General features: G+C 28.6%; 2 protein-coding genes across 2 annotated transcripts; one reads left to right on the top strand and one right to left on the bottom strand.

The window, feature by feature from the left end:
* The first annotated feature begins 3,831 nt into the window (after positions 1 to 3,831).
* On the top strand, positions 3,832 to 7,308 carry LOC110644751 (uncharacterized). The gene is made up of 4 exons (XM_021797673.2): positions 3,832 to 4,156; positions 4,902 to 5,878; positions 5,982 to 6,080; positions 6,939 to 7,308. Exons 1-3 carry the CDS (start codon positions 4,051 to 4,053, stop codon positions 6,072 to 6,074), a joined length of 1,176 nt encoding a protein of 391 aa, XP_021653365.2. The 5' UTR covers positions 3,832 to 4,050; the 3' UTR covers positions 6,075 to 6,080; positions 6,939 to 7,308.
* Positions 7,309 to 8,081: 773 nt separating this feature from the next.
* Positions 8,082 to 9,763, bottom strand: LOC110644748 (membrane protein PM19L). The gene is made up of 4 exons (XM_021797670.2): positions 8,917 to 9,763; positions 8,611 to 8,830; positions 8,487 to 8,532; positions 8,082 to 8,346 (listed from the first exon to the last, which is right to left on the bottom strand). Exons 1-4 carry the CDS (start codon positions 9,041 to 9,043, stop codon positions 8,251 to 8,253), a joined length of 489 nt encoding a protein of 162 aa, XP_021653362.1. The 5' UTR covers positions 9,044 to 9,763; the 3' UTR covers positions 8,082 to 8,250.
* Between the last annotated feature and the right edge of the window lie 3,614 nt (positions 9,764 to 13,377).

Here is a 13,377-nt window from a genome sequence, read left to right on the forward strand (position 1 = left end):
AAATAAAAAAAAAAATCAAAATTTAATATGTTAAAAGATTAAAAAAAAAGGTGAAATAAAAGAAATACAGATAATATTTTAACCTTACAGAAAAAAATATTTTATTTTATCATGTCTAATCTATTTAGGCATGTTTAAATTAATTTATGATTAAGATATGCAATAAAATATAATAAAAATGATTTAAATTGTATTAAATTAAAATTTAAATATTTTTGATATACAAATTAAAATTAATAGACAATGATGAAATAATTTTAATGTGAAGTGAAATTTGATTATTTAAAAAAAAAACAATATAATTATTTTTATTTTTTTTAATTTTTAATAATAAATATCTATAAAAATATTTCTAAACGTGCTGGAAGGGGGAAAAAGATAGGAGTATTATATAATTTTGGAATGGATGTAATATTGGCATGTTGTTACACAGCTTCCACTTGAATAATGAGTTGAAATATTCCCAATAATTTTGGATATTTTTGACAAAAATGCAAGGAATGTTTTTTTTTTTTTTTTTGTCATATAAGTTATTGAAAATTTACTTTATCCACTGCTTCCAATTATTCAAACTTTCTGTCTCCTCAAAATTAAAAAAAAAAAAAAATCAAACTTTTTGAAAATGAAAATGAAATCTGATTATGACATTTTTCACTTTCTATTTGCATTGGACAATATTATACCATTTATTTGGCATTTTTTAAAATTATTATGAAAATTATTGTTATAATTGAATATTATTAAATTTTTATTTGAAGTTAACTTTAATATATTTTAATTATAATAGTTTTAAAATAATTAAATAATTTTTAATATTTAAATAAATAAATTTAAATTCCAGTATCAAACCTGCTCTGCTGCAAGTTGGAGCGGCCGATTTATATATTTATTATATATATATTTTAATTGATTATGTATAAATATTAATATAAATATATAATTTAATAATTATTAAATTAAATATTTATATTTAATTTTATATAATTATTATATATACTTTAATTAATTTTATATAAATTTTAATATAAATATTTAATTTAATGATAATAAAATTCATTGTCATGTAATATCAACTTATATTAAAAATTAACTTATTTAATATGTTTTAGTAGTTAAATATTAATTAAAAAAATATGTGCTTATTATTAAAATTATGTTTTAAATTCACATTTCTAATCTATTTTTTAATAAATATATATAAATAAAAGAAAATCTCTATGGAAAAATAAATTATGAGGAAGCTCTTGCCCTGAGCTTGATTCTTTGCAAGCTGAGGATGGGGAGAATGACCCTCACCCCTATTCGCTATGTTATTATTCCTAAAAATATATAAGATTTTTTAGTATTATCATTAAATTTAATTATACAGTATTAAAATAATAAAATTATTTTTAATAATATTTACAAGAAATTCACTTTAAAAAAAAAAAAAAAAAAAAAAACCTTAAACTTGAATGCCAAATCAAGCTATAGAAAATCTCAACCTCTTAATCAACTTGAGAGCTGAGGCAAAATAGTTAAAAATATTCTTATTTCCTATAATTTCCCACTAAAAAGGAATTGTTAAATGTAATATTCAATAACTATAACAAGACCTATTGAAATTAAAATTAAGGAAAAAAAAAGGAAAATCTTTTTTTTTTTTTAAATAGGAACAGAATTGGTTACATCTAAACTTATTATGGCAAAATTATAGACCACCACCCACCTTCCTTTATCAAAAACCATGCCATTAATAATTTTAATATATAAATAATTTTAATTTTAATATATAAAAAATAAAATAATATCTTCTTTAATTATTTTATATTTTATTTTTTATATATTTTATTTTTATTAATTAAATATTATATCATATTTTTATTAATTTTTTCTTCTCTCAAAATTTATGATAAAAATTTCGTAATAAAAATATAATAATATAATGAGAACATTGTTTAAAGATATAGTTATTTTTTGTATATTTTAATTTTTATTAATTAAATATTATTTGATATTTTTTTAATTTTTTTTATCTATCAAAATTTTTAAATAAGAATTTCATAATAAAAATATAGTAATATAATAGAAACATGATTGAATATGATTAAATTACACGATTATTTTTATTATTTTAAATATCAAAATTTCTCTCTATATATGTATATATAAAGCAAATAAACTCTTCCAAGATCTTATCATATGGTATTCTAAGAGTATAACTTGCTATGTGACACTATAAGTAGAAACCTATTTATTCCTCTATTATATATATATATGAGATATTGCCATGTGGCATTTTAAGGGTAAAGTTTGCCATGTGGCATTATAACGAAGTCTCACATATTTATTTTAATATTTTATTTAAATTTACATTAATATTCAATTTTACATTATTCTCTTATTTTTTTTATTGTACAATTAATAAATAATTAATATTATTAAATCACTTAACATTGCATTTGTTATTGTTTACAAAAATTTATGCATAATTTATATTTGTATTAATATTTGATTTTTATTTTTTTTGATATTTTTTATAATATAATTAATAAACAATTGAAATAAAATTTTATTTTTATATGTTACTTTTTAGCTATTTTAATATTTTCACATATATATATAATTTATTAATTATTATTTTTTCATTTGATATTATTATATTAATGTTTTATTTTTTTTAATAAATAATGTTATATGTATGATTTAAAATGATAAAATAATAAATTATATTTTGTGGCCATTGATTATAACTTATGGTTACTATTTTTATAACTTATGACTACTGAATGGCCAAATTTTAAATGCCAAAATTAATTGTATAATGTTTTTGAATTAAAATTATTTAATGATTGAATTAAATTTATTTTGAATTTTTCTTCATATTTTTTCTATAAATAGTAAGTATTTTGTATCATTTATAAACTACAAAACTTTATTCTATCATCTAATGCTTTCATATTGTTATTTGATTTGTTATATATTATTTTTTTTTGCATATATATATAAATATGAGATTCCAATTTTGATTCTGCATATATTTTCTTTTTATCTTTATTTTTTTATTTGTCTGTATTATTGATATTATGATGACACTTTTATATTTTCTTAATAATTTTTATTTATTTATTTTTATGAGCAATGACATATTTTAATTATATATATTAACTAATTTATTTTTTATAAAAAATAATTGCAAAAAGTGATAAAATTGAAATTTAATTGAAAATTTAAATTAGATAAGTTTAATTTAAAAATAATGTATTAAAGTCACATGCTATAAATTTTAATAATTAAATTATACAAAAATATTAGATATAGTTTTAATAAGAAAGTAAAATTTAAAATTTAAATTACATATAAAAATTAATTTTTATTAAATTTTTGTTATACACAAGTATTTAGTTAGTTTTGTTATATAATTAAAAAAAAGAGTAAAAAAAATTAAATAAAAAATAATATGTGACAATATTATCAACAGTATCATATAATAATATCAAGAAAAATAATGTGGCGTGCCATTTGAGAACATATATATATATATATATATATATATATATATATATATGTGTGCCCCACGCCCAAAGGCTCTCCTTTTTGAATGCGTTCACATTCATTTGAATTTTGAGTAAAAGCTCACAGACGCACAAACGCTAGCCCTCAATCAAACAATTGATTTTGAAAATATAGATTTTGTCAAGTTTTAATGATTAACTTATTTTATTTTAAAAATATAAAAATTAAATTATAAATTTTTACAAATTTTAAGGATTGAATTGAAATTTGCCCTAACATTAATCCCTTACCGTTCTTTTGTCTTCATCTCTACCCACATAAAAACAAAACCCAAACAGTGCTACTACAATCCAGCAAGAGACTGAGAGGGAAACAGAACAAATTCTAAACGCCATATTACTGGATGGTCCTTATCTCCGCTCGTACTTGTACCATTTTTGAGCTTTTACACTGGATACAAAGAGGGAGAGAGGAGGCTAGGGGACATCACACGATCCGGTCATAATCTTTTTATCGCTGTTGCCCCACGAGAAGAGAGAAAGGGGACGATCAATCATGCCATCGGGTGCGAAGAAGAGAAAAGCAGCTAAGAAAAAGAAGGAACAGCAGTCCATCAATAACAGCAACAATTCTTCTTCTGTCGACAATAGTAGCCCTCGAGGTAGTATTTTAAAGGCCTTCACTTTTTTTTTTTGGGTACAAAGGACCCATCGCTGCAATCCAGTACTTGCCTATCTGTCACTTTATCATTCACTCGACTAGTATTTCTTTTAGACGTTTGATTTAGTGTGTGCTGTGAATCTGAGGCAGTGGCTATTTTTTAGGGAGCCCTGTTCTCCTTGCGTTTGATAAGATTCCTCACAGTTGGATTGATTTAATTTGCTTTGTTGATTTTTACCAATGGGTATTTGCTGATGACCCTTGTTTTGGTGATTTTCTTGTATTTATGGTGGTTTTGCTTTTTTTTTTTTTTTTATCAGTTAGGATTAATGGGTGCTTGTTGATTTTTGGGAATAAACATTTTTTTGAGTCCTTTGTTTTGCTTGATTTGATTTGAATTATGAGCTTTCCTTTAATAGCTACTTGCAAGTGAAAAATGACCCCCTCTCCTTTTTTCCAATCGATTGTGATTTGTGATTGATTATTCGTGTTTAATCATCTTAACTATCTTTACTCAGCCGCATTTGCAACCCTGGCCTAGTGATTAATTTGGGGTAATTGGTATTTGTTAATCTCCCTGGCTTGACGAGACTTTTCCTTAGAATTCTTTTACTTAGTACCTCCTACTTTACTCAATATAAATATTCACAAGTATAATTGGAATTTCTTAGTTCCTGTTCTTAGAAGTTTGTTGAAACTCTTTTCCTTCTCACGAATTTGTTGTGTTTTTGATCAAATGGTATTAGGAAATGATGATCCAAAAAGCCAGGATGAGAGGGAGAGCGATGGTGGTGAGGTTGGTTCCCCTGCATCACGGGAACACAATAGTGAGCAGCATTCATTTAATGAGGAGAATGAAGAATCTGAGAAGACAGACTCATCGTCATTTGCCTCTGAATGCAAGCCTGTTGAGGGAGTCGCTAAGGATGCAGAAGGAAGCCAAAAAGTTGGAGTAGAGGATGACACTGTTGTTACAACTGAGAGAGAACTGAACCGTGAACAGTATATGGAGAGTAAAGAAGTTAGCGTGGAGCATGTTGAGTCTGCAAAGGAGTCGCATGATGGAGATGACAAAAGCTCTAGCAATAGTAGTTCTGATGATGAGTCTCGAGTTTTTGACATGAAATGGAAGGAGGAAGCCCATAATTCAGCTTCCGGTAACATGGAAAAGGTATTTCCTGAAGAGGAGACACAGGTTTTGGAAATTGAAAAATCAATTAAGGAAGCAACTGGTAATTCTGTTGCAGATACTGCCCATACTGTTGTTTTGGTTACACCTGTGGTGCCTCTGTCTGATGTGGCAAAACATGTGATGGAAGGTGTTGAAGTTGAGAATTCAGAGGTTCTGTGTGTTGTTGAACCAGGGTTAAAAGAAAATGAGGATAAATTGCTACTGGAGTCCAGTGATGTTGTATCTAGTTTGGTACCAAAGAAAAATAAGGATAGCTTTTTCTCCCTTTTGGATGAAAATGTTGGGCCATCAACAAATGTTGTTAGTTCTACTGTAAATGGAAATGAGAATAAGGTATTGACATCGCCAGGTGCTCATAGTTCTGAAACTAGCATTTATGCAGAAAATGTCAATGACTTAGGGACTTTGAATGGTACTGTAATTGGAAATGAGGCTAAGACGTTAACATCATCAGGGACTTGCACTTCTGAAACTAGTAATGAAACCAATAATACCAAAGATACAAGGATTTCTGAGTATACTGAAACCCAGGTATTGCCTCTGCCCTTGCTCTTCTTCGGTTATATCATAATTTTTCTTAGTTTGAATTGTTCCATTGATGACAACTGTTTTGCTTCTCCAAATTGGTATGCAGCCTCTTGTACCTCCAGCTGCACAAGTATCACAGAGAACCTCCTGGACAAGTTGCTGTGGTTTATTTGATGTTTTTACTGGCTCCAACAGATAATTTCAGGTTAGGATTATCTATCAATTTATGTGCATCAAAAACCATCCTTTCATTTTTGCATGACTTGTTTAGTTTTGAGAGTATGTGATTATTCAAGTACTGGGATTGGTTGATGTCCACTGCATAATCTTGTATACTAGGTTATAAATTTTGCAGATACTTTATGCTTCTTGTTCTTTTCTTTCGTACCTTGTTAAAGATGCAAGAATTTTAATTTTATTTACCACCTGCTTTGTTGGTATTCAATTGCTTAGTAATGTTAATTTTGCAAATCATCATTTAAATTTCATGATTGTTTAATGTCACATAAGATGTTATGGTATTGCAAGTAACTCTGGCCTAGTTTTCATTGTTTTGTGGTTGTCACTGTTGACCATCCTTCGTGGCACTTCCCTCAACTCAATCCTTTTCTGTCACAACTGTGTTGTATGGGCTGCCTGGTCAGTTCGAAAATGATGTTGAGGGCCATTTGTCACCATATATTCAATTATGCAGCTTTCACAATTTTTTTTTTTTTGGCTTTTCTCCTTTAAGAGTTATTGAAGAAGTAGACTCCTCTTCGCTTTTCTATTTATTATTGCTTAAATTTGCTTCAAAAATCATCTAAGCTCTAAAGGGGTAATGATGTCTTGGATTTATCATTATTTGCATAGGGCATAGGTGAACAATGAGTGAATATGCTCCAGTTCTGAGATCTTTTCATTCTCCTCATATTACATATTGCCTGTGTTCTTTTTAATTTTTTATATGCTATGTATTAATTTCCTTATCCTTTTTATATGATAACAATTGTGCTTATCTAAAAAGAAATCATTTGGATTGAATCACGTGTTAACATCCTCTATAAATTTGCTTTTGATGCAGAAACAGAGCATGCTAGTGCTCCAATGGACTGATAAGTTCATGAAACTTGAGAAGGATTTAGCTAGTAGAAGTTTGTAGTAGCTCAGATTGGAGTCTTGTCAAAAAGTTTTCCCTATAAATAATGGGCAAGAAACCTGGATAGACATACAATTATCGTACACTGCAAATAGTGATATTGTCATCATTGGTCGGCTGCTTGGTTTACTGTGCTTAATTTTCTTTTCTATTGATTTTCCGTGTGTTTATAGACAGCGTGTTGTACGTATTTCGTTTTGCATTTCAGGCGGATGTATGGCTTCAAAACTAACACTTTTAGTATGAGATCAATGTTGTCTCTTGATTATTGCAAATTTCAGTGGCATCAGTTGAAGTTGTGGACTGATTATTGCACTTTTTTAATCTACTGGATACGTAATCTACAATATATTGTGTTAAGAGATGGATTACGAATGTTTTTATGTTTGCTTTCTTTTTTCAAGCATTGAATTATGAGAGCTGGACAGCACAACAGACTAATGAAATGAATGTTTTAGTTAGTATACTAAACGAGGGGATGCTTTCATAAATTATAATCCTCATTGATAAAAGTGAGGAGCACAAATGGACAGGAGGCGGTTGTAGATAATACATATTTTGATGAGGTCTGATGGCTCTGATACGTTACCTGATTTAATAAATCATTTATTAACCAAGGAATCAGTGCTGCTAGTCGATACATAAGTCTGGAGATTTGAATGGTTGTACAAATGGTAATACTATCTTTGGTTAAGGTGCTTTTGGGCATTAGTAGTTATCAGTTGTTAACCGAAAGTAATATCTAAACGCTATGCCACCACAAAAAATATAAGTAAAGAAGATGGTGTTTTGACTGGATCAAAATACTAAACGTTATATTAAAAGTTGACATCAAATAAATATAAACAGTTTCCTTGAATATAGTTACTTTATAAGATCTTCAACCTTGTTTGAGAGTGCAAAGAGCATTCTAGGCTAATTATGCTCAGCTTGGTTGGTCTTCCACGATCTTTAAATGTGGGTTTATCCATTAATAAAATGTTAAATGGATTTATTAAACCATGATGTAGGCAACGAAACAAGCACACATTGGAATAAAGTAGTTGCACACCAATTCCTTTTTATTTGATGATTAATACCAATTCAAATCACACCATCTATCCATAGTATACCGATACCCTTGGCTATTCTTGTACTTCTCACGAGGGTAGAGAGGGAAAAAAAATTAAAATAAAAAAAAGAAAAAGAAAAATTTTGGCAACACATCGTGCGTACATGCATCAGGGGACTCAAACTTTCATGTTGTTCCCCTGATTGCTGAGGCACCATGAATGGCTCCTATGTACAGAAGCTGTGTAGCTGAAAGGATTATCAGAAATGCTTCCATGGTTCTCTGCAGAAAGAGAAATGTGTCAAAAATTGCATTACTTTGACGTAAGTAACGTGTCAAAAATTGCATGAATTTGACGTAACAAGTGCAGTTGAATCTTGTAATAAACTTGGAATCAAAACAAGGCCGTCTCTAATTCTTACCAGACGGGCATTCCTGTTATGGAGTTCAATCTCTTTGCAGCCAAACCTGTGCGAATATTGCTACAAGTTAGCGAAAAGATTATGTTATATAAAATTGAAGTTTGCAAGTTTAGAAATTGCTTACCCCATGGCGAGAAGAGTGAGACTCCAAGCAATGGTGGCAACCGAGGCAGCAGCTGGCAAGCTATCAGCATTCCAAGAACGGATGTGGTTAATACCAGCTAATGCTGAAGCAACACCAACAACTCCAGCGATCAAAGCAAATGTGACAAAGAATCCGGTGGCAGCATTTCCCATTGGGAAGTATATAGGCGAGAAATGCGCCGGAAGGTCAAATCCAGGTCCTGCAGTGTTGTTCACAGCATCACATTCATGAATAAAAACATTACCAAGATTTTGAAATCTTTCAAGTAACTAGGTATTGATTTACCTATGATGAAACCATGATCAATAGCTCTATTCATAGCCCAACCGCCAATGCCTAAGATTATGACATATATGCAGAAATTCAAGACCAGAAGCAGAGAGGCAACAGGCTTCAGCTGGCTATTGGCCATTATTTTCTGTACTAGAAGATATGATTAATGATGAAAAAGCTGTGGAAAGAGGAAAGAATTAGGAGTTTTTTTCAAGACTAAAAGTGTAATGCAGGAAAGGCTAATTATCAGGTACATGTGTTTTGTGCCAGGGGATGGGTCTTATAAATGGCATTGCATCAAGGAGCGAGCGAGCTTCAGGTTCTTTGCTTGTTAAGGGTGTTGGTTCTAAAGGCTTCTGTGGGGCATAAAGGTGATCATACTTCATTCTCGAGGCAAGCCTCAAGAACCCAGATGCTTGGTTCATTTTAGTTGTTCACGGGGGGAAGTAATATTCTTTACCAGTTGGCAAGGGGCTCAGGGTTCGGTGCCAAATTATGTGGACCCCATTTCATTCTCTTGTTTTCTTTTGAACGAAAGCAAACCAGAATAAATGTCTCCGAAAAACAAAAAGTTCAAGGTGTCGTTGTTAAGTTGGGATATTGCTTTGGTGAATTTATCTCTGCATCATTGATAACATTTTATTCAAACTGCAAACAGGTGCAGAAAGCTGACCAGGTATTTAGTGAGACATTGTGGTTATATGGACTGCTCTTTTTAACAGGATATGATTTGAATTTCTGAATATTTTATAGCTCCCACCCTCTCTGTTAGAAAATTTTTTAAAAGTTGGACAGGTTGGGAAGGAAATTAAAGCAATTTGGTTATGTTCCTGATCAAAGATTTGCCTTGCATGATGTGGATGATGAGCAAAAAGCAATAGATGTTGTCTTATTGATAGTGAAAGGTGGCAATTGGATTTGCTTTGGTTAGTACCGTGGAGGGAAGTACAGTAATAGGGATGAAGAGTCTCCGAATATGTGGAGATTGCCACTATGCCATAAGGCTTATGTCAAAAATTGTAAGGCTTGAGATTGTTGTCACAGATTCTAGTCGTTTAAAGGGAGAAGAAGGCGAAAATGAAAATGGGAAGGAAGTGATAGTTCTCTGATTTAACGACTGTTAAAGAATGACCGAGGGCCATATTTTTACATATTTAAATCTTGATAAATGAGGTGGAGGGTTTCTTTCTTGAATTTCTCATGTTCTAGAATCTCTGGGTTTGGCAGTGTGCAATGAAACGTGCTATAAGGACCCTCAGCAGACAGTTTCGTCAAGTTGTTGCTTGAATTTGGGAGTAATCGTAAGATAGATTTGGTTTGGTCTATGGCTTATTTTTTATTTATGTAATTATAAAATAAGTTAGAAATTTTTTACTGTGATACATCTTAATTCACTTTGAATATATATAATGAAATTATGAGTAATTTTTATAGTTCATCATTGAACTTTATTATGTATTTCATTTTTATTCCTTAACTTTAATTTGTTATTAAAAAATTTCAAAATTTTAATTTTGTTTTATAAAAATTCATTTGATCTGCCATAACAGTTTTCATATTCAAAACATAATGAAATTATCTTTTTATTTCCTTTATTTTCACAATAAAAAATATTAGCCGTTTCAATCATGAACCTATCTAAAAAATATCAATATTATTACAGTGAATTGCTTCTTGGAAAGAAAAAAGATTTAACATTCACTAGAAAATATTGAAACTATATTTGTAGGTATTACATTGTAACTTAGAAGGACCTTTTAATCTAAAAATCTATTGTTGTAGGTTAAAAAGATTTTTTATAAAATAAAATTAAAGTTTAGAAATTTCTTTACTAACAAATTAAAATTAAAAAATAGAAGTAAAAATAAAATAAAATTCAAGAATGAGCTATAAAATTAGCCCGAAATTATTAAAAGGTAAAGGGACATCATGCTTCATATATATACTTAAATTCAACACTGCTAAATGAGTAATTTGCATTCAACTATTAGACTAAGTCATACTAAATGATGCTTCAAATGAGTCTTAATCTCTTGTGACAATTGACAAGACTAATATTTGATTATGTATTGAGCTATTAACGTAATATGATTTAAATTTTTTTTTTTTACATAATGTATAAACATATATAATTATTTTAAACAAATATTTTTGCTACTCCTAAGGTTGGTAAAGCTAAAGGTGTCCACGGTCCGGTTTTGAATCGGAATTGAATCAGAATTGATTTAGTCAAAATTAAACCAAAATAGTCAAAATTGGAACCAGCTTCAAACCGGACGGAAACCGTCCTTCTGTGGTTTGGTTCAGGTTCATATTTTTTAAGAACCATGAACCAACGGTTCCGAACCGGATTAAACCGGGATTTAAATATAAAAAAATTCAATAAATATGTTACATCACTCTTAATTCATTTATATACATCATTAATTCTCTACATAATTATTCTCTGCATTTTGTTCAATTCTTAATATTTTTTCGATTTTCTCAAATTCTCTAAATAATTATTTTCTACACTCATTTTAATTTTCAATACTCTCTCAATTTTCCTACTTTATTATTTTATATGCTTACTGAAATTTTTAATACTATCTCAATTACTTTGTTATTACTTTAAATCCTCAACAAAATTTTCAATACCCTCTATTTTAATTTTTTTTCTCTTTTATAATTTTTTATTATAAATTATTATATAATTTTAAAAAAAGGCAAGTAATAGAACTAGAAATTTTTTTCCTCTAAACCCTAAAGGGATATATAGGTAAAATTAAATTCATACACTTTTTACTAATTTCTTTAAAAAAGATTAATTCATCTCTAATTTTTTAATCAGGGTCAAGTCTTTATTTATTAAATTTTTCTTAAAGATAAATTATTTTATTTCTTTTTTTTTGTCTTATTTTATTTTGATTGAAAGATTTATAAAAAAAATTAAAATATTTTTACAAATATAACTTAAATTTTGAATCAATAAATTTTTTTTCTAATTTTTTTTGTCTAAGCTACCATTAAACCATCCCTAAACCGCTTTCAAACCGTCCTCCAAACTGTTTTGAACCGTTTTTTTTTTAACCACCCTTAAAACCGTTTTAAACAGGGGCTCAAACTGAAACCGGCAGTTCAGGAACTGTCCTCCAAATTGTCCCCTGACGATTTGGTTCAAGTTCATGATTTTATTGAACTTAAATCGACGGTTCGAGAATCAAAACCAGTGATTCCTGAACCGTGACCACTCCTACGTAAAGCTATCCAAAGAGGCTCGGTTTGGTTCTTGAAACTACAGAGGTGTGACAATGATGACTGGTGACATGATCTCTAACGGCGCTGTGCTCCTCACTCTAGGGTTCTGTGGTTTATGGCTAGGCCTTTATCTTTGGGTTGGGTAGCTGGAGTGAATTCCATTGAATTGGGCCTATGAGCGGAAATCCTTACATGTAATTGGCTGTTGACTTTTTTTAATTGAACATATTCTGCTTTTTAGTTATTTTGACATACTTATTATTGTATATATAATTAAAATATAATATAATTAATTTAACTTCATTAGATTTCTCAATTTTTTATTAATAGGTCATTTAATTACTTTAAATTATGATTAGATTATTACTTTTTCATTATTTATTTGTAAGTTAAAAATTATTAATGATTACTCTCTTAATGCTATAATAAGTAAGCATTATGACTTAGTAAATTATAATATATTTATTCCATAAACATATCTATAATTTTATTTTCATTTTATTCCTTTTACACTACCTTTATATTTATCAGATTATTAATATTAATATTATTTTTAAAATAATATTAATATTATTAAATAAATATAATGTTTGAGTGTATTATATTTTTTAATATATTAAAAGGATATTAAATAATTTTAATAATATTAAATTATTCCATATCTGCAATCAATATTTTATTATATTGCTATAGTTTTTAATTATTTTATTATGAAATTTTAATTGAAAATTTTGAAAGATAAAAAATTTAGTTTACATAAAAAAATAATAAAAATAAAATATAAAATAATCACCAATAAATATTAAATATTAATTTATTTTCATAATATAATAAAATTAAAATATATATAAATTAAAATTATTATTGGTGACGTGCTTTTGCACTAGGACCATATAAAATGGGCATGTGTGGTCGGCTGACCACAGATAAGCATGCGCTAATTGACAATTTTGAAAATGGTTGCATCTTTTCGGACGTGAAACTTTTCTACATGTCATGCCGTGGAAAGTTGTCATTTGTCAATACAGTCATTCAAAGTTTGTTTGTACGGTTGGCTGCTTCAGAATTCGGTATGTTGTCTATAAATCTTTCTGGGTTTAAGCTCTAAGCTTTCCTTTAAGGACTGGTTCATAACAGCTCTCGTCGTTTTTTATTAACTATATTTTCATGCTTACAGATAGAATTGTCAAAAACAGGACGTCCCATAACCCGAAAGCAGGAATGATTGCTGGCTCT

This window comes from Hevea brasiliensis, chromosome 15 (genome assembly GCF_030052815.1).
Source record: "Hevea brasiliensis isolate MT/VB/25A 57/8 chromosome 15, ASM3005281v1, whole genome shotgun sequence".
Taxonomy (NCBI): domain Eukaryota; kingdom Viridiplantae; phylum Streptophyta; class Magnoliopsida; order Malpighiales; family Euphorbiaceae; genus Hevea; species Hevea brasiliensis.